Source organism: Oncorhynchus gorbuscha, linkage group LG11 (assembly GCF_021184085.1).
Source record: "Oncorhynchus gorbuscha isolate QuinsamMale2020 ecotype Even-year linkage group LG11, OgorEven_v1.0, whole genome shotgun sequence".
Classification (NCBI taxonomy): Eukaryota; Metazoa; Chordata; class Actinopteri; order Salmoniformes; family Salmonidae; genus Oncorhynchus; species Oncorhynchus gorbuscha.
In genome coordinates, this window is record NC_060183.1 from 51682934 (window position 1) to 51705553 (window position 22620).

Below are 22620 nucleotides of genomic sequence, written 5' to 3' on the forward strand. Positions count from 1 at the left end.
TTTGATATTTTAGTTGTTATACCAGTAATCAACATATTGTTTAATGTTTTTTTAAATAAAGCCTAGTGCTTCTATTACTTTAGCTTGATATTTTTTGCTGTGGTATCGTTTCAGTGTAGAGTATCGTACTACTAAACCTGCTATCGGTATCGAAGACCAAATTTGGGTATCGTGACAAGACTAACTCTCACACACATTGGGTATCATGACAAGACTAACTCTCTCACACACATTGGGTATCATGACAAGACTAACTCTCACACACATTGGGTATCATGACAAGACTAACTCTCACACACATTGGGTATCATGACAAGACTAACTCTCACACACATTGGGTATCATGACAAGACTAACTCTCACACACATTGGGTATCATGACAAGACTAACTCTCACACACATTGGGTATCATGACAAGACTAACTCTCTCACACACATTGGGTATCATGACAAGACTAACTCTCACACACATTGGGTATCATGACAAGACTAACTCTCACACACATTGGGTATCATGACAAGACTAACTCTCACACACATTGGGTATCATGACAAGACTAACTCTCACACACATTGGGTATCATGACAAGACTAACTCTCACACACATTGGGTATCATGACAAGACTAACTCTCTCACACATTGGGTATCATTTACATTTACGACTAACTCTCACACACATTGGGTATCATGACAAGACTAACTCTCTCACACATTGGGTATCATTTACATTTACGACTAACTCTCACACACATTGGGTATCATGACAAGACTAACTCTCTCACACATTGGGTATCATTTACATTTACGACTAACTCTCACACACATTGGGTATCATGACAAGACTAACTCTCTCACACATTGGGTATCATTTACATTTACGACTAACTCTCACACACATTGGGTATCATGACAAGACTAACTCTCACACACATTGGGTATCATGACAAGACTAACTCTCACACACATTGGGTATCATGACAAGACTAACTCTCTCACACACATTGGGTATCATGACAAGACTAACTCTCTCACACATTGGGTATCATGACAAGACTAACTCTCTCACACACACACACTCCACTGTATTTTCATCTGCCTACATCACCTAACGCTGACAGCTCGCTGCACACTCAGGCAATCAGTTACACAATGAGTCAAGATTAAAGATTCATTGAAACAGAGGGGTCAAAGGTTAATGACTCCCGAGCTGATCTGTGTACGTTCCATAAACAAAACAACAGAGTGAATCAGGAGTCTAGACTGTCTTTATTGGCTTAGTGGTGGGGAGCGACGGTGCATCATGGCAGACACATTTGATCTAATGGGAGAGAGAGCAGTCTGTTCGGCTCTGATCTGATGAGCTCTATCTCTCTGATGGAATAATGAGATATATCAACTGTCTGGGCTCTGGCCAATAGTAGTGAAATAAAAGATAGTACAATCTGGGTAATAGGACAAAGATTTGGGTGTGTAAGTGTCTGTTTTCATATGTGTGTGTGTGTGTATTTGTGTGTGTGCCTGCACGAGAGTGCATATATGTGTGCGTGTGAGCTAGTATGTGTGTGTGTGTGTGTCTATTTTCCCTCACCTCCCTGTCCTTTCCTTGATTTCCAGGCAGCAGCAGCACACAAACAGGAAGGCTGAAGGCCCTGCATGTCTTCCTGGTGAAAGAGAGAGAGGCACAAAGGGAACCCTGCTATCTAACACCAGTCCATATTAACAGTTGATGATAGCAACAACAGGCTGAGGGAGGGGGGAGAGGGACAGGGCTGTAGGCCCTGTAAAGGTGAACAGGTGGGGAAACAGACAATGGTCCTGACACCTGTTCATGGCGCGATACGTACCAATGTACCGTCTCTGATATGACTTGTCGTGGGATCATTACTTCCTAAAAGGATCAAAAGCTCTTTTCAACCCAAAAGAAATCGGAGCCAGATGGTCCAGAGAAAAAACACTCAGCGTTAACGCTAATGTCTACTTGCCTCCCCCGCTGTCCTCAGATCCACTGGCTGGTAGTTGATGAGACCCTAGTCCCAGTGTGTGTGTTGGCTGATAGACGGGTGTTTCTCATGCCGCGGTATCGGATGCGTACGTCTGAGTTTGAATAACGGAGCTGGGAGAGCGGCGTTGTCGGGTAAAAAGCGCCGACTGTTTGCTGTTGATGTGTAATTATCAGGCCCAAAACACACGTGTCCTCTCTGCATATCCCAATACTCAGGAACAGATGGTGAGGAGGTGTTAAATAAACACTAATGGATGCTCATTATCAGCGTGCGTAACAGGCAGCTGCCGCGCCCCCTATTTCTGACACAGGGATTCTTCAAAATAACAGGCCACAGGAATACTTTACATCTGAGACAGAGAGGAGAATGAATAATCAAGCACATAGAGAAAAAGTGCAAAAACAAATGTGGTTTCCAGGACAGAGCTCAATGCAGCTCAGCCTCTTTGTAATCACTGGGCTGGGATACACACACAAAGCCCTAATTCCAAAGCGCTGTCAAGCACAGCTGGAATGACAGTTGTCCACTCTCTGATTGAGTTGGAGGGAATCAATGCAGTCCACACAGCCACACAGCCACACACACACAGCCACACAGCCACACACACACACACACACACACACACACACACACACACACACACACACACACACACACACACACACACACACACACACACACACACACACACACACACACACACACACACACACACACACACACACACACACACACACACACACACACACACACACACACACACACACACACACACACACACACACACACACACACACACACACACACACACACACACACACGTGCACACACAGAGAGAGAGAGAGAGAGAGAGAGAGAGAGAGAGAGAGAGAGAGAGAGAGAGAGAGAGAGAGAGAGAGAGAGAGAGAGAGAGAGAGAGAGAGAGAGAGAGAGAGAGAGAGAGACATTGAATGCAATATACACCAACTGAGAAGGCATTATGTAGGCTATTCTTTAGCCCACTAAGCCCTTCTTCTAAAATCCCTTTGTTTAGCCTGTGATCGGACATCTTTCCTTGACAAGCATTAACAGACAGGGACAAAATGTTCTGAGGCAGGCAAACGGCTTGGTTTCATAACCATCTAGATGAGTGCAGTACTCTGCAACAAAGTCACGTAGACACTTAAAACCCTTTCCTGGGCAAACCTTCTTTTCAAATACCCAGAGGGGAAAACAGGGTAGACACTTAAAGTCCTTTCCTGGGCAAACCTTCTTTTCAAATACCTAGAGGGGAAAAGAGGGTAGACACTCAACCCTTTCCTGGGCAAACCTTCTTTTCAAATACCCAGAGGGGAAAACAGGGTAGACACTTAAAGTCCTTTCCTGGGCAAACCTTCTTTTCAAATGCCCAGAGGGGAAAACAGGGTAGACACTTAAAATCATTTTCTGGGCGAACCTTCTCCTCAAATACCCAGAGGGGAAAACAGGGTAGACACTTAAAGTCCTTTCCTGGGCAAACCTTCTTTTCAAATACCTAGAGGGGAAAAGAGGGTAGACACTCAACCCTTTCCTGGGCAAACCTTCTTTTCAAATACCCAGAGGGGAAAACAGGGTAGACACTTAAAGTCCTTTCCTGGGCAAACCTTCTTTTCAAATACCTAGAGGGGAAAAGAGGGTAGACACTCAACCCTTTCCTGGGCAAACCTTCTTTTCAAATACCCAGAGGGGAAAACAGGGTAGACACTTAAAGTCCTTTCCTGGGCAAACCTTCTTTTCAAATACCTAGAGGGGAAAAGAGGGTAGACACTCAACCCTTTCCTGGGCAAACCTTCTTTTCAAATGCCCAGAGGGGAAAACAGGGTAGACACTTAAAATCATTTTCTGGGCGAACCTTCTCCTCAAATACCCAGAGGGGAAAACAGGGTAGACACTTAAAATCATTTTCTGGGCGAACCTTCTCCTCAAATACCCAGAGGGGAAAACAGGGTAGACACTTAACCCTTTCCTGGGCTAACCTTCTCCTCAAATACCCAGAGGGGAAAACAGGGTAGACACTTAACCCTTTCCTGGGCGAACCTTCTCCTCAAATACCCAGAGGGGAAAACAGGGTAGACACTTAACCCTTTCCTGGGCGAACCTTCTTTTCAAATACCCAGAGGGGAAAACAGGGTAGACACTTAACCCTTTCCTGGGCGAACCTTCTCCTCAAATACCCAGAGGGGAAAACAGGGTAGACACTTAACCCTTTCCTGGGCGAACCTTCTCCTCAAATACCCAGAGGGGAAAAAACAGGGTAGACACTTAACCCTTTCCTGGGCGAACCTTCTTTTCAAATACCCAGAGGGGAAAACAGGGTAGACACTTAACCCTTTCCTGGGCGAACCTTCTCCTCAAATACCCAGAGGGGAAAACAGGGTAGACACTTAACCCTTTCCTGAGTGAACCTTCTCCTCAAATACCCAGAGGGGAAAACAGGGTAGACACTTAACCCTTTCCTGAGTGAACCTTCTCCTCAAATACCCAGAGGGGAAACAGGGTAGACACTTAACCCTTTCCTGGGCGAACCTTCTTTTCAAATACCCAGAGGGGAAAAAAGGGTAGACACTTAACCCTTTCCTGGGCGAACCTTCTTTTCAAATACCCAGAGGGAAAAACATGGTAGTCAGGTGAGAATGAGTCACACCCAGTGAAGGAAAGAAATAAGAGAGATAGAGAGACTGAGGGGACTGTTCTTTTAGTCTCTCTCTAGACACTGCATTGAATCTCCCTAGCACACTCTTATCATCAAGCCGATACAGACCCTTATAGCTGACATTTGTCAACCAAGAAATGTGATCAAATTGGTCAAATACCAACCAACAAAATGAGCCAAATATAGTTTGACTTTCCTTTGTCCTCCCCAGGCATATCCCTCCCTCTCTCCCTCGCCATCCCTTTTAGATTCATGCTCCCTTCATTGCATGACCACTGCAGTCAATTAGCTCAATGTCAGCGGCTGTAATGGTCTTGTGGACATGATGCCCCTGTGGGGTTTGTTTCACTATGTCACACACACAGGGCTCTGCTCCCCCTTTCCCCCGTCCAGACCCACAGACATATTGACTGACTCAGCTGAGCGCATTGCACTAAAGATCAGCTTTCTGCAACAGTTCCCCTCTGTCCCCCAGCTCTGAGTGGACCAGGGTGGAGCAAGACAGGGTGCTTGGTGGGGTGGGGAAGGGGATGATGATGGCGGGATTTGGGTCACCCAGATGAACTAACAGAAGTTGCTCTGGACACTTCAGATTGAGTCCGGGAGGCTGTCAGAGACGTGGTGGCTGAGTATGTCACCAAGTATGCCGTTTCTAAGAATCGCTGTCCCTGTCTCTGTCCCAGACATCAGAACTACATTTTGGATGCGGCCACACTGCTCTTTACCTAGAATACCAGCAGCTGTTTCCAGACCAGCGCTGTGTCCCAACAAGACATTTCCATTAGCCGTTGCATTACCACTCTCAGAGGAGGAGCACATGGGAGCTGCCAACACGTCTTCCCCGGGCTCCCTCACCATCCCAGCATGCACCGTCCTGGCTACATTAGCACACTCGGGTGGGCCTGTTGCTGGGCGGGAGAGACATGTGACATTGAGAGGTTCAGCGCTTTGGCCCAAACCCCCTCCCATCCCTCCTTCCCTCCAGCCCAGCTCCCCAGCTCTCCTTTGAAGGCGAGGGGCCAAGGCGAGGGGTGGGGCTGTGCTGTGCTAAGGTGGGTGCGACCAGCGTGGCAAGGGCTCCAGCGCTGACCTTCCACTTCATGAGATCGGCTTCGGTGACATTCGGATCAAGCGCTCGCCATGGCTGCCTCCCCCCTCCCCCACTGCAGAGCCAGCTATAATGCCAAGTGTGTCCGATCGCTTTAGCATCAAAATACCGACAGCTCCCGCCTACCTCCCCCTTTCTCCCCACCTGCTCTCTCCCCCCTCCCCTCCCTCTCCCCCTGCTCCTCCTCCAGGGAGCAAGAGTGGGATGATCGGCGGGTCCCAGTGCTGAGACGACAGAAGCAACTGACCATACAGTGAAAACAGGGAGAGGCACAAACAGGAACAAGCTCCCTGTCCCCCTCTAAAGGACACCTGAGCTCCCCAACCCACCTCTGACTTACACACAGTTCAGTGAACAAACAAGAACAAGATTGACACAGATCAAGAGGGACACACGGACCATTCAGCAGGAACATTCAGCAGGAACATTCAGCACGACCATTCAGCAGGGACATTCAGCAGGAACATTCAGCAGGAACATTCAGCAGGAACATTCAGCGGGAACATTCAGCACGACCATTCAGCAGGAACATTCAGCACGACCATTCAGCAGGAACATTCAGCAGGAACATTCAGCGGGAACATTCAGCACGACCATTCAGCAGGAACATTCAGCAGGAACATTGAGCAGGAACATTCAGCAGGAACATTCAACAGGAACATTCAGCAGGAACATTCAGCAGGAACATTCAGCAGGAACATTCAGCAGGAACATTCAGCAGGAACATTCAGCACGACCATTCAGCAGGAACATTCAGCCCGACCATTCAGCAGGAACATTCAGCAGGAACATTCAGCAGGAACATTCAGCGGGAACATTCAGCACGACCATTCAGCAGGAACATTGAGCAGGAACATTCAGCAGGAACATTCAACAGGAACATTCAGCAGGAACATTCAGCAGGAACATTCAGCAGGAACATTCAGCAGGAACATTCAACAGGAACATTCAACAGGAACATTCAGCAGGAACATTCAGCAGGAACATTCAGCAGGAACATTCAGCAGGAACATTCAGCGGGACCATTCAGCACGACCATTCAACAGGAACATTCAGCAGGAACATTCAGCAGGAACATTCAACAGGAACATTCAGCAGGAACATTCAGCAGGAACATTCAGCAGGAACATTCAGCAGGAACATTCAGCAGGAACATTCAGCACGACCATTCAGCAGGAACATTCAGCACGACCATTCAGCAGGAACATTCAGCAGGAACATTCAGCAGGAACATTCAGCGGGAACATTCAGCACGACCATTCAGCAGGAACATTCAGCAGGAACATTCAGCAGGAACATTCAACAGGAACATTCAGCAGGAACATTCAGCAGGAACATTCAGCAGGAACATTCAGCAGGAACATTCAGCAGGAACATTCAGCAGGACCATTCAGCAGGAACATTCAGCACGACCATTCAACAGGAACATTCAGCAGGAACATTCAGCAGGAACATACAGGAATCTGCATCCTCAGTCTGCAGTATGGAAGCCCCGTGGAAAGCTTGACAGAATAATATAATTGAGTTTCCACTGGCTACGTTCAACAACTTAATAAAGCAATCTCCTTGTTTCCTATTTGGCTGATTCTCAAAGAGAGAAGAGTTCTAGCAGTCAACAGTGTGATTATGAAACTGAGAGAACGAGAAGGAAAAGGGTATCTGATACAGAGCATTTTGTTATCGCTGGCAAGGCAGTCTCCATATTGGACCCAAGTGACTTCAACCAACGGTCCGCTCCAAACTACACTCCGAGGCCCCATAACATTACAGAGACCCCCAGCCAAAGGTTTGCACATTCTTTTGTTGTTGTTGTTTAAGAAAGCACCTCTAGGCAGGACTGCTGTGATTCCAGCACAAAGAGGGAGCAGAGAGGGAGCATAGAGGGAGCAGAGAGGGAGCATAGGGAGCAGAGAGGGAGCAGAGAGGGAGCAGAGAGGGAGCATAGGGAGCAGAGAGGGAGCAGAGAGGGAGCAGAGAGGGAGCATAGGGAGCAGAGAGGGAGCATAGAGGGAGCAGAGAGGGAGCATAGGGAGCAGAGAGGGAGCAGAGAGGGAGCATAGAGGGAGCATAGGTCCGGAAGAAAATACAAATCGATAAATAAACCATGTGAATGGGCTTTTTCCTTTGGCCTTGTCCAAAATGTGTGACCCCTCTATTGTTAGCTCCAGATGGCCGGTGCAAGCACTTTGAATTCCAGTCAGTCCAGTTATATAAGCAGAATGAGGAAAAACAAAGGACCCTAACAGATGACATTGCTATAAATCATAACCAAAACTATATTGAATGTCCCCTTTAACCATTGTCCCCAGAAACCAGTTCGTCAGTCAAAGCGAAAATGTCCTCTACAGTTTGTTTTCATAGAGGCTAAATATGATTGCTTTTCCTTTGATGACTTCTCGTCCTCATCGGCTCCCTTGGCCAATACATGATCCTTTTCTGGCACTATGGCATGCATTTCCTTCCCAGCAACAGTATGTTTGTTTAGGGCCGTACAGTACATCTTGAGCTAGCATGTTAGGCTGAGGGGAAGAGTCTTCTAGAATGTGACAGAGACACACTTTACCATCGCTCCCATCGTCCTCTCATGTTTATCAGTGCTAATGAGAGGCAGATGGCGGTCTGATGCCCCCACCACAACACTAAGTCCACCCCCCCCCCCCGCTAATAAACACATGGCATTCACTGTCAAACCTCTAGAGTCAACAGAGAGAGCTGGAGTGACAGTCAGAACAGCCTTTCTTCCTTTAATATCTTTATCAGGGATGATGAGAGCAAGTCACACCACACTGGGGAGAGAGCAGCTTGCACTGAGCACGGCTCAGATATCTGGGTTAAGATGTACATATTCATTTATATTCATGGCGTTCATTAGTTTACCCATATATTTCAGAGGCGTACTCAGAGTGCCCCTGCTGTGGTTAACATACTGTACTGTATTAAGCAACATGGGGCCGCAAGAATGAGAACTTGCTTATTTCTGTTTAATGGGTGACAGAAAAAAGGGTGTTTTTCAGATGCAGCTACACTGAACATCTTACTTCAGGGTTCGGGTCAATTCTGTCCGGATTTGGAAAATGTGAACAACACTGCGATTTAATACTCACATTTGATCTCTAATTCTTGCATTGAATGTGTGTTTAGTGAGGCATTCTGAATTGATCCCAACAGTCTTACTGTGATAATCATTAGAGTGAAAACAACATTCTGCCTCTCCGGGGGGCATGATGAGAGAGAGATGGTGTGGCTCTATGGCTAGCCCTCCATCCCTCCATCCTCCCCTCCCTCCATCCTCCCCTCCGCTCCCTCCACCCCCCCTCCATCCTCCCCTCCCTCCCTCCATCTCTCCCTCCTATGGTTTGAGCTGTAACAATGAGATAGCATTTCAGTGGGATGGTTCTATGCAGGGATTATGGGCTCAGAGAGTTATCAAAGGCTTAGTCACTGTGATTTCTCCTGACCTGTTATGGATGGCTGCCGTCACTCTGTGCCAAGGTGAAGCCCCTGGCGTTCTAGCTGCACCCTGGCCTGTCCAACCCGCTGGCACACTGGCTGGTGGTGAAGACAGCCCAGTACATCACTGGGGCCGTGTTCCCACCTATCCAGCATATGTACTTGAAACGGTGCCTGAGGAAGTCCTGCAGCATCATCAAGGACCCCACACACCCCAGCCTATGAGCTGTTCTCTCCCTTAGCGCCGGGCAGACAGTATTGGAGCATGAGGTTTGATACCAACAGGCTCAGAGACAGTTTCTGTCTACAAGCCATCAGACTGCTGACAACTTGGACCGGACTGATGCTCTGATTCTCCGCACCTTAACACACATGTACTCACTCATGCACACACCCACCCACCCACCCACACCCACACCCACACCCACACCCACACACACACACACACACACACACACACACACACACACACACACACACACACACACACACACACACACACACACACACACACACACACACATATATACATTCAAGCTACCCACATCACAATTACTGCTACCGTACTCTTATTACTATTGCTAATACTGCACAATTTAAACACTTGGCCCCCAGTCCCTCCTTTCTCTGATACATGTGTGATATTTTACTATAAATTGTGCTTTCCTGTATTATACCGATGCTAATAAATGTGATTATATTCTCCTGAGCCATGTTGAGAATGAACCTGCAAGTAAGCATTTAGTTGGATGGAGCATACCAAGGTTATTACAGTAAACTAAAACTGAAACTAAAAGGAATCATGGGGTATTTCGTTGCACAGTGTAAACATTAAACTGAATTTCAAATGTAAAAAAGCGTAAAGCTGATATAAATAAAAAACAAAGAGAAAAACAAAACTGGAATAACCTTAGTGTGTAACCATGTGTATCCTGTACATACAACTAATACAACTTGAAACACGGCCCCCTTCCTATGGGAAGGAATGAAATGTCTGCCCATTCCTCTACTCCCTGAAGACACAGCCTGAGATAAGTTATTCACACACCTGTACACATGCAAACTCAAGTCATGCATTCATTCAGGTGAGACTCAGTAGACTTGATCAAGTAGGCTCCTGTCTCAGTGGATACAATCCCACAGGCATTGAAAACCCACACACATAACTTCACATTCCCACTATTGCTTTAAATAAAAAACATCTTTACATCAGAAGTTGCTTTGTGTTTTCTGCACCTCTCCTCCTATATCATGAGAACAAGGCAGAGATTTCTGGATTGTGGACTGAAACTGAGCTGCTTCCAATCAGCTGGCGGATTGCTCCACAATAAGCTCTACGATTCAGAACAAGAGAGACCGGAATTCATCAGGCAGGATTTAGGGCCTGTGACATTGTTCCCAATCTTCCCATGTTTACATACTGTGGGGCGGCAGGTAGCCTGGCGGTTAGAGAGGCGGGCCAGAAACCGGCAGGTTGTCAGTACGATTTCCGGGTCCGAGCCCCCTGCACCTCTCAAAAAAACGGAGGAATTGGGTTAAAAAAGAAAGTCAAATTTCAGTTTGAATTTGTGTGCAATTGACCAATAAAGTGATCGCTCTCTAGTTCTACAGAGCTACGAAACAGGGATTACAAACTCACTGCAATGATGTCATATGGTTTGGACATCTCCATGCATCCCCTGTTTCATCTCGAAAAAGTCCAACTGATTGGAATTTGCGAACAGTGTGAAGGCTGTATATGTTAGGCCTAAAGCCAATGCATTAGCCAGTATCTGGTGAGTACTATATGAATCTCAACATCCAATTAGCTCAGACTTTTGGCAGAGTTTATCCTGGAAGTGACAGGCCCCAGACCAAACACTCAGCATACTGAGACATCACACCGGTCTAACTGGACACAAACAACTGTTAGGCTATTTTTATTTTACAGTGGGATCAGCAGCCAAATGTGCTGTGATAGTCCAATAATAAGTCTGTATTAAAATAGCCTGTCAGTCTTTGTGGTGGTTGTGGTGATGAATGTGTGCGCAGGGGGCGAAGGCTGAGGCAGAGCGTGGCTGTAATCGTCAGCTTGGCGCTCTGGCCCCTCTGGCTCCTGACCCGGCAGGAAGTGGCCAGGGAGTGCACGGACTCCAGCCAGCCAAATAGAAATCAGCGAGCGTGGAGCATGCTGAGGCTAATAACCTCCCTCACCTCTGTGGGACCCCACCCGAGAAAATGCAGGGAGCCGGGAGCCACTGGAACCCCCCTCCCCACAAACCCGCTGTGTGACCACAAGGTCTACAAACACATGCTGCCTCTCGCTGGAGCCGAATGCCTGGGCCCGGTGCTGCTCAAGCTCTGCCGAGTCTGTCTCACAAACACTACACACACACACATCCATAGTACACAAACACAGTGCACAAACACACACACAGTGCACAAACAATCAGGAAGGAGCCAGATTTGTGTTCTGCTCTCCTCCATGTTTCCTTACGGTTCACTCTGGCTCAGCTCTAGGCAATAGGCAGGGAAAGTTCTTTCCAAGTCCTGCAGAATTCTAAATGGGCTCCAAATTAATTGGCAGGATTCACGAGGCAGTGAGATAATTCTGAGGCTGGGTAATGAAGTCAGCTACGGACCGTGGCGAGAGCTAATAGGGCTTGGCTTGGGGCGTAATTGCTGCTTAAGCGAAGTCAATAAAGAGGGATTAATCAAACTCTAACCGCACACCTGGCGGCCAGCCCCACTCCAACGCAGAGTGGACTGTGAGAGTCAGTGAAGGGAGGGACCCAGACAGAGGTAGTGGTGCAGTTGAAAAGCACCAGAATCCAAACACCACATCCATACTACCCACTCTAATGAAATAAAAAGGGGGAGCCAGCAATCTCCTCCAACAGCCCTCCTCCTCCTTCTCCTCCTCTCCTTCTTCTCAAGGCAGAATTTGTCCTGTCATTTGGTCTCTCCAAACACGGACCATATGTGAGTTCAGTGCTGGCAATCAGACTGAATTGTGAAGCAGGCAGCTGAGTTCATCAGGAAAAAATTTGCCTTCCGCTCGGCAGGCCTCTCTCCCATTGGCCAGTCACGAGGCCCGCTCCGTTTGAGGGCACCCCAGACATTCCTGTGGATAATCTTTTCCATTCCTCCGCTCAGCTCCGCGAGGACAGACCAAATCACTGCACAAGGCCTGCATTGTCAGGCCCTTTCAAAAAGCCCTGTTTTAAATCTCTCTCTCTCCCACTCGTACACTTCTCACACATTGCCCCAAAAACTTTTTTTTCCTCTTGTCTTTTAAAAAAGAAACAACAAAATGATTGCTTTTAAAATGATCTCTGGAAAAGAAAAGAGCCCTGAATACTATGTTTCTCACGGTCTCTTTCCAGTAATGGTTTGTTTTAGAGAACTCTAAACAATGTGAAACCACTAAAACCAGAGCGGGACTACATCACTGTGTTGCCGGGAGTTCACCGCTGGAGTCGACTCCCCGGGTGAGGGCAACCAGTCTTCCCAGAATCCTCAGCTGCGTTGCCGCTCAGCACCCCACGTTCTCCACAGAGGCTTGTCATTGTGGCCTTGGCCGGGCAGCCGAGGGACGGGATTGGAGGACAATCACACAGATGTGGGGCGGGTTAGGACGGGGGTGTGTGTGCTGGATGTGGCGATGGGAGATTTACGGCAACACATTCCATAATTAGATCCATGATTATGACCGGGGCTATAAAAGACAGACTCCAGCTAGGCTGAACATTATGCTACTACTCTGTGTGACTAACAAACCACAACGCCTTTACAGTTATCTCAGCCTCTCTCTTTCGCTCTCTCTCTAAGAACACATTGCTACTCTGCTCTGAGCAGCTAGGCCACGGAACATTTACCACACCACTGAACATTGTGAAATATCAAAACACTTAAAAGACAAGAAAAGACAATCTGACTCAGTCTCACACATTCTCCTCTCATTCCTTGTAAGTCAACCATGCCTTGAAATAACTAAAAAAAAAGCACATTTCTATACAGTAACAGTTACCATTATAGTTGGTGTGCTAGAGAAGTATCCCGACTATTCTAATTGCTCAGGAAACGTCCCCACCCTCACCAAGGGCTGTGACAGTCAAAAATGTACCAATCAATCACACCAGCCCAGTAACACACACATCTATGGACGAGACAGAGAAGAGAGCGGAAAAACAAACTGTGTCTGCACCTCACCGGTCTTGCTGAGACATGCCCATGAATAAGTATTTGTGGTTGAGAGAGAGACAGAGAGGGTAGTGGGTTCTTGTTCTGCCTGTCGAAAGCTTTTCTATAGTTGCTTTTGTCAATATTGTTCTATTGTTAGACCCATTAAATACACGCTGCCCATTTCATTCACATGTTCTGTACTGATAGTTGTGAGTGCATGGTGATCTAGGTCAATGACAACTCAACTCCAAACAACCTTTTAACCATTTACACTTATGGGAATTAGCTTATATGGATAGGGCTAAGTTGAAATGTTTCTTACAGAATAAATATGAAAACCATATGCATAACCATGGTAGCAATTGAACGGGAACCGTTTGGAGATTATGGGGAAATGATTAGACCAAAGGTGAGGAGACAACAGTTCACAAGACAATACACTGTTGGTGTGATGTTCATTTTATATTCACACTACTTTCGCAGCATTTGTTTCTAACGAAATCTGAACATACTCTGGATACATTCAGTAACATGATAAAGAGTATTCCTGGAGAATGTGGGGTAGGTGCATCATAAGAGAACACAATGACAAGGGTTTGAGTGAGAGGACTAACTGGTGTCTCCAAGTGGTCATGCACCTCTTCATTTACATTACATTTAAGTCATTTAGCAGACGCTCTTATCCAGAGCGACTTACAAATTGGTGCATTCACGAAAGTGTGCACAGTTCCTGAGTCATTTCAATGCACTTTTATGACTCAAAGAAGATTCTTCAAAAAACAAAATAGCTTTCCTAGCTGTGCCGTTGAGGAACTAGAGCAAGCACACTTGTAGTTGTTTTGTTCGGAACACAACCCTGCATCCCCGCCATAACACAATTACTTTTGTTCTTAACACAATCAAAAAGCGGACTTTTATAAATCACAATCTGGGTCAGGTGAGCATGACTTGAAAACAAACAGTCATTGTGTTCAGAACAACCCCGGGTATGATTTAATCTTGTAACTGTACATCAAACATAGTGGTCATACACGTTGACACTGTATATTACAGTATTTTATGATATGGAAATGTCAAGTCCACATTTGGACTCACAGGTGTTTGGTTTGCTTGTCTGACATCAAAGCAGTATTTATTATCATCCTCAACGTCTCCTTCTTCTAAATACGTAGAGTCCTCTTAATTTACAGCATTTCCCTCACTCAGACAACAAAACATTTGCAAAATTTGCCCAACTAGCGGGAGAGATGGGGGCAACGTCTAGTCGTGCAGGGTGCTCAAGATCTGAATGGAGTCAGAGCTCTGACGTCATATAAAATAATAATATATGCCATTTAGCAGACGCTTTTATCTAAAGCGACTTACAGTCATGTGTGCATACATTCTACGTATGGGTGGTCCCGGGATCGAACCCACTACCCTGGCGTTACAAGCGCCATGCTCTACCAACTGAGCTACAGAAGAACCACGTCATATATAGCATGTTACTGTACAGCCATTACCTTTCAATTTAGGCATTTATTACTGCCCAAATCTGCCATTTTCAACCTGTGTTAAGGGTATGTGTACAGGGTATGTGTACAGGGTATGTGTTAAGGGTATGTATTAGGGTATGTATTAAGGGTATGTGTACAGGGTATGTGTACAGGGTATGTGTTAAGGGTATGTATTAAGGGTATGTATTAAGGGTATGTGTACAGGGTATGTGTACAGGGTATGTGTACAGGGTATGTGTACAGGGTATGTGTACAGGGTATGTGTACAGGGTATGTGTTAAGGGTATGTATTAAGGGTATGTATTAAGGGTATGTGTACAGGGTATGTGTACAGGGTATGTGTACAGGGTATGTGTACAGGGTATGTGTACAGGGTATGTGTTAAGGGTATGTATTAGGGTATGTATTAAGGGTATGTGTACAGGGTATGTGTACAGGGTATGTGTACAGGGTATGTGTACAGGGTATGTGTTAAGGGTATGTATTAGGGTATGTATTAAGGGTATGTGTACAGGGTATGTGTACAGGGTATGTGTTAAGGGTATGTATTAGGGTATGTATTAAGGGTATGTGTACAGGGTATGTGTACAGGGTATGTGTTAAGGGTATGTATTAGGGTATGTATTAAGGGTATGTGTACAGGGTATGTGTACAGGGTATGTGTACAGGGTATGTGTTAAGGGTATGTATTAAGGGTATGTATTAAGGGTATGTGTACAGGGTATGTGTACAGGGTATGTGTTAAGGGTATGTATTAGGGTATGTATTAAGGGTATGTATTAGGGTATGTATTAAGGGTATGTATTAGGGTATGTGTACAGGGTATGTGTACAGGGTATGTGTACAGGGTATGTGTTAAGGGTATGTATTAAGGGTATGTATTAAGGGTATGTGTACAGGGTATGTGTACAGGGTATGTGTTAAGGGTATGTATTAGGGTATGTATTAAGGGTATGTGTACAGGGTATGTGTACAGGGTATGTGTTAAGGACTACAATGTGTGAAGCTAACACAGGGCTTTGTCTGTGAGGTTCCATACGGACTAAAATCACACAATCTACCACTCTCCTGTAAATTAATCCAAGGTGCCACTGTTTGGTTGTTCTGGTTTCGTCGCCTTTGTCCAAGGCGTGTTCCCCTCACATGAAATTGGTGTTAAGTTACAACAAGCCACTCAGTCACGACAAGTGACTCTGCAAGAGGCCCTGCACCCCCAGCCAACGAAGCCACCAGCAGGGCAGGCACACGTACAGCAACAACACAACAACAGCACAGTACTGTCCCTCAATCCCCACATACCAGAGGGTCAGGTTCAGAATGCACTGCTATGCTGACATCACCTGACCCAGCTGCCCTAGCAGGGAAAACAGAGGTGATGAGAACAGAGGCCTGTTTCATAGCACCCCTGTTAAAATGTCAATCACCGGGCCTCCACATGCAGAGACTACATTAATCAGGCTGACTGACTGAGCCATCGCTGCCGAGGAAGAAGCCTTACGGCTCTGACAGCTCTTTACCCCAGGCTGTGTGTGTGCTTGTAGCTGTGGTAAGGAACAAGCAGCTTCTTGCTTTGTGGATATACTACTTTGGCATGACATGTTCAGACAGTAAAATGAGTTACTGTAAATGCTCCTACTACCTGGGGTTGTATTAGCATATCAAAGCCATTTTTATAGGTCCATATCATCAAATTCAAATTGTTATACAGTGGATCAAATGTACTGTATAATGCAGTATACTGTAGAGTATACTATAACTGTATACTCTTTCTATCCACTGGCAAATTTTAGCTCATACTTATTTCATACAGGTGTCTTCCCAGGTGCTGAGTCTGCCATGACGGGGCAGATGGCGATGGGATGTGGAGATGGCGTTGAGTGTTACCTGTAGATATCCGGCGCTGGTGGAGGTGACACATGCCGGTGAAACAGGAGCAGGCCTCCCCCGAGCGTCCACGCTGGGGAGGCGGAGCCAGCGAGCACTGGGGCTTCAGGAACCCTGCAGAGGGAGGGAGAGAGAGATGGAGGGAGGGAGAGAGAGATGGAGGGAGAGAGAGATAGTCTGTTAGAAAAACAGGATAATGATGATAAAAATAGTGACATTAACAGCAGAGAAAGCCGAGCTGAGGGTTGCTCCACACAACACCATATAGACACTGTATATATTCACCACGGCAGTATAGACACTGTATAAAATCACCACGGCAGTATAGACACTGTATAAATTTAACACGGCAGTACAGACACTATATAATCACCACGGCAGTATAAGACACTATATAATCACCACGGCAGTATAGACACTATATAATCACCACGGCAGTGTAGACACTGTATATAACCACCACGGCAGTATAGACACTGTATATATTTAACACGGCAGTACAGACACTATATAATCACCACGGCAGTATAAGACACTATATAATCACCACGGCAGTATAGACACTATATAATCACCACGGCAGTGTAGACACTGTATATAACCACCACGGCAGTATAGACACTGTATATAATCACCACGGCAGTATAGATACTGTATATATTCACCACGGCAGTATCGACACTGTATATATTCATAGATACTGTAAATATTCACCACGGCAGTATAGACACTGTATATATTCATAGATACTGTATATATTCACCACGGCAGTATAGACACTGTATATATTCATAGATACTGTAAATATTCACCACGGCAGGATATACACTGTATTTCCTCACCAGGGCAGTATAGACACTGTATATAATCACCATGGCAGTATCCCTCCCTATGCTTATTTAGATATAATCCCTCTGTAAATGGTATATTCCCACTGTAATCAGCCTATACTCCAGAGTTTTATGTTTTGTCTTTACTGTTCCGATATTGTATATTCTGTATGATGTCTGTGTGGACTACCTTCTCACTAAGGCAAATCTACAGGTAGATGGTGAAGCGTGTTGCCTGGACAGGACTGTCGATACAGATTACAACGTGTCCTTGGTAACAGAGACAGGGTGAGGAAACATTTTAAGGATCTCTACTGTAGTCTCTGAACGGCCTCCCTCCCACCAGCAGGTTACACATCCATCTCCCCTGCCACATGGAGACCCAGCCAACCTTTCACATTTAGAGCACTGTTTCTCTGTCTCCCTTCAGAGTGACCCTCTAACCCAGAATATGAGGCTAGCTCAAAGCTCCATGGAGCTCCCTGTCAGCTCCATGCCCAGGGCCAAGTGACCAGGAGAGGGCAACTGCCCAGGGGAGGCTGGGTAGGAGGCTACGGAGGGGTGGAGAGGCATGGGACTGAGGTTGGGAACTTTGTGTGGACAAAATGCCAAATCAGGCGGGGATGCCTGGGGGGGCAGGGGGAAGGGGGATCTCAGAGGTCACCAGGGTCACGCTCAATAGGGAAGTCATTATCTGGCACAACGGGGTGACTGAATGTTCTGTACCCCCACTAGTCCAGTCTTCACTACCCCCTACCATCCCATCCCCATGCTGACATCATCAGTATAATAGAGGAGCATGGAAAAAAGCACAGGTAGAAGAGTATAGCAACTTTGTCAATTAAAAGCTATGGTGGTCTGTTTAACTAGTTCCTTTTTCCATCGTTCTCCCCATTGTGTTCAGATCTACACATGACGTGATGAGTTCATAGAAAAATAAGAGGGAAGATAGACAGAAAACTCATTGAGATAGTATATTGACAACAGTGTCAAAACAATCAATATCATATGAAAGCCCAATCACAGGCTCATCACATCAACCAGAGCTCAGTGCTGACCTTGGAAATCCACTTCAACCCAGTGAATGGCATCAGAGGCATGTGTTTCTGTGACTGACATGGCAGGCTTGGCAGCGTCTAGAGAAAAACAACTTTTTGTGTAGCTTACGTTTCTCAGTCAGTCAGAGGAGGATTCACCAAGCCTTTATTGACTCGAGGGAGTTCATGTGAAACTCATTGGCATCGGCAGATCTCCTCAAATCCTGACTTTATTCATTTCCTCATGAGGACCTTTAGATTTCCTGCAGACATCAAGAACGTTGGTCAGAGAAGCCCCCCCCCCGTTCCGAGCCTAATACAGCTCCTTTATTAGGACCATGAAAAACATGTCACTCCAGATGAGCTCAGCCAATGACATTTAAAACAGGCACAGGGATATTGAATTAGTTCCCCATGATAAGCCGTCTGGGATGCTGATGCTGTGATCAGGATTGTGTGTGTGTGTGTGTGTGTGTGTGTGTGTGTGTGTGTGTGTGTGTGTGTGTGTGTGTGTGTGTGTGTGTGTGTGTGTGTGTGTGTGTGTGTGTGTGTGTGTGTGTGTGTGTGTGTGTGTGTGTGTGTGTGTGTGTGTGTGTGTGTGTGTGTGTGTGTGTGTGCATTGCTGCATGCGTGCATGTGTGTTTCAAGGAGAGGGGTGGGCTGTGCCTGTCAAGCACATTCCTCAACTCTTTTGATTAGAATTAGAGAAGGAAGAGAAGAATCCAAATGCCAGTGATGGACGTGGACCAGCAAGTCCAGACAAGTACGAGTGAATGCAGACAAGCTGAGATCATCTCTTAATGAAATAAAACAGACATGAAGACCACACAAACATTATTGAAGAATGAACATGTTTGAAAGGAGAAGAAGTTGATATGTCATCGTCTGTCTGTCTGATACTTCACTGTTGTCACATTCAAACGGTGTAAGTCAGAAGTATATTTTTGGGGAGCACATTAAAAAAATGTTTGTGGCCACATAGTTTGTATAAATGATGGTAATGATCAGTAAATGTTGGCATATGTTTCTCCAAGCAATCTAACACCACAACTAGCTGCCCAAGGCCCAATTCACCAGGAACATCGTGATTTGAAGTAGGCCTGGTCTATCCAATCTACTAATTTTCTCCTTGTTTCCTCAGAGCACAGAAGAAGCAAATCCCTGCTTGTATAACTAGCTAGCAAAGGGCGGACAATGACACACGCCATAGGGCTCCGAGCCATGTCACTGAACATTACCCTGTTAGCACATGAGCTTTTCCAAGTTCGGCTTTTCCAAATTCATGGGTAAACCGAGTAGACAGGGGCCCAACGAAAATGCTCCACTAGCCGTCCATTGGAATAATCTTCCCACGGGACACAGTAATCTATGTGATTCAAACGCTCTGAATGTTACCTAAAGCTGGAACTGTGGGAGACAGAGGACCCGAGTGTGAAGAGAGTAAAATAACAGGAGGGGGGCAAATTGTTCCATGAAGTTTCATTGAACAAATTATGTTCCTCTGATTTAACTAGGGAAGCCAGTTAAGAACAAATTATTATTTTCAATGACAGCCTAAGAACAGTGGGTTAACTGCCTTGTTCAGGGGTAGAATGACAGATTTTTTACCCTGTCAGCTCAGGGATTCAATCTTGCAACCTTGCGGTTGCTAGTCCAATGCGCTAACCACTAGGCTACCTGCTGTCCCATATGGAACGCTGACCTTAAATGTGACCCTCCAAACGTTTTAAGTTTTAGTTGAAGAGAAACAGCGTAGAGCTGGAATTAATATGCCATTCCAGATGTTCAGGGAGTTTCATTCTTGATGAATAAAATAACTTGTAGTCTGTTTTTCCAGCTATTCCCCATTCTAGATTGGTTTTAATAAAGGGCTTAATGACTGATGGTGGTGTAGCAGTAGCAGAGAGGCATGTGCGTACAGGTCTTCCTGTCGTGAGCGCCAATGATCTGTGATCTAGTGATCTGTCATTAAAGGCATCTCTATCCCACTGCTGTGCCTCTGTGTCTTCTTGGCTCATACAGCACACCGTTGATTACAGGCATGTTTGATCTTTTCCCCCCCTCTTCTTTTATTTCCAAACAGAGCGAGGGATGAAGAGAGGAGGAGAGAGATCTCATTGGGTTTAATAACTGAGCGAGGATCCCGTCTTCAGGGGACAAGCTCAAACATCCCCCACCAACAGTCAATCAGTATTATCATTACTGGCGATCAGGGATGGGAGCAGTGTAAACACACTGGGGGTTTTCTCATTAAACATCCAGTGCTATAATAAAAAGCCAGCCTATACAACACAGTGCTAATGAAAGCAAGTCTTTACATAGGACCATGCTAATGAAAAAGAGCCATAATGAGAAAGAACTTAATGAGACAAAGGCATAATGACAATGTGCTAATGAAACAAAGGTATGGAGATGTGCATTCGTAATAATACAACTTTTTGTTCTCGCTCTGGTCTCATATACACGCCAACACTAAGGAAACACTTGTAAACTGTAGGTTAGCAACGCATATCCATCTCTAAACGTAATGTGCCCTGGTTGCATACGCGTGAAATACAGTATATTCATGTTGGCTATTTATGAGGGGGTGGGGGTGCGGTGGTGGACTGCAGTCCTCGTATAGTCCTCTTAAAGTATGGCCATTCTCCTCATGTGCCGTTACTAGAACGATCAAGCCCAAGGTCAAAGTTCGTTGGGCCCTTCATGGATCAGGGATGTAATAAAAGTGTCTTTCCCACACAGAGAGGAGCACAGCTCTCCAAGCTCTCAGGGTTAGGGCCTTGCTGGATCACACAGGGAAGGACATGCAGCTATCAATAGCCCGGGAAACCATCGTAAACGCCATTCACCTTCAACCGTCTTCAGATGGATGGGCGGCCTCCTCTACGAAGGCGCTCCACATAAATGAAAAGCCTCATACACTCCTCCAGCACATCCCTCCTTTCATTCTCGTCCTGCTCCAGAGAGACTTCTGCGTTAGAGTGTGTGAGTGTTGAGTGTTTTACCCATGTGCCCTTGAGAAAGGCTGTTGTCTTATTCTCCAATCTCCCATTGATGACAAACAGCAGAGCGTACGCTACCTTTCAAAAGTTTGGGGTCACTTAGAAATGTCCTTGTTTTTTAAAGAAACACAATTTTTTTTGTCTATTAAAAATAACGTAAAATTGATCAGAAATACATTGTAGACATTGTTAATGTTTTAAATGACTATTGTTGCTGGAAACGGCAGATTTGTTATGGAATATCTACATGGGCGTACAGAGGCCCATTATCAGCAACCATCACTCCTGTGTTCCAATGACACGTTTAATGGTCAAAAAATGTGTTTTTCTTTTAAAAACAAGGACATTTCTAAGTGTCCCCAAACGTTGAACGGTAGTGTACGTATTAGGCCCTGTATCCTAAAATATAAAAAGCTACCAAAAAGGTATTAAAAGGAATGTGTTTAGATTGCTACTTTCGGGACTTTAATTGAAAGACTCTATTCTTGCCCGATTTCAGTCCATTAAGGTGCAGTGTGTCACGTTGTGCTGTTCTGTGATTAGAGCTGAGCGGAGGTTCATCACTGTTACATTCCATGAACATCAGATGTTTGCTTATCACTTCGAGGAATAATCGCAGGCAGCAGTCTCTCATTATGCACAATTACTGCTCTGCCAGTTACTCTGCTGCACTGCTCGACTGGGCCTTCATCAAAGCACATACATCACAGCAGAGCACACACTGTCAAGAGGAGAAGAGCCTGGAGACAAAAAGACAGACTAAAAGACAGACAGACTGAGCCCGTCAGCTCTCACTCTCCTGTCTCTGGATATCAAACGCTCATCACCACTCCGGTCCATTCTAAGGGAGAGCCTCCCTCTCGCTTTCAGACGCTGATCATCAGCATGGAAAGCATCCAACCTTTTCCCCACCGCCATATCGGCTCCATCAGCTAAATAAATGTCTTTTATCTCCGCAGCGTTTCTTCCTTT

The 22620-nt window shown here is 45.8% G+C and overlaps 1 protein-coding gene across 1 annotated transcript in view; it reads right to left on the reverse strand.

The window, feature by feature from the left end:
• Positions 1-22620, reverse strand: part of LOC124048894 (retinoic acid receptor RXR-alpha-A-like) — a 263797-nt gene that overhangs the window by 88822 nt on the left and 152355 nt on the right. The window contains 1 exon segment of the mRNA XM_046370062.1: positions 16693-16893. Within this exon segment, the coding sequence (XP_046226018.1) occupies positions 16693-16893 (201 nt within the window).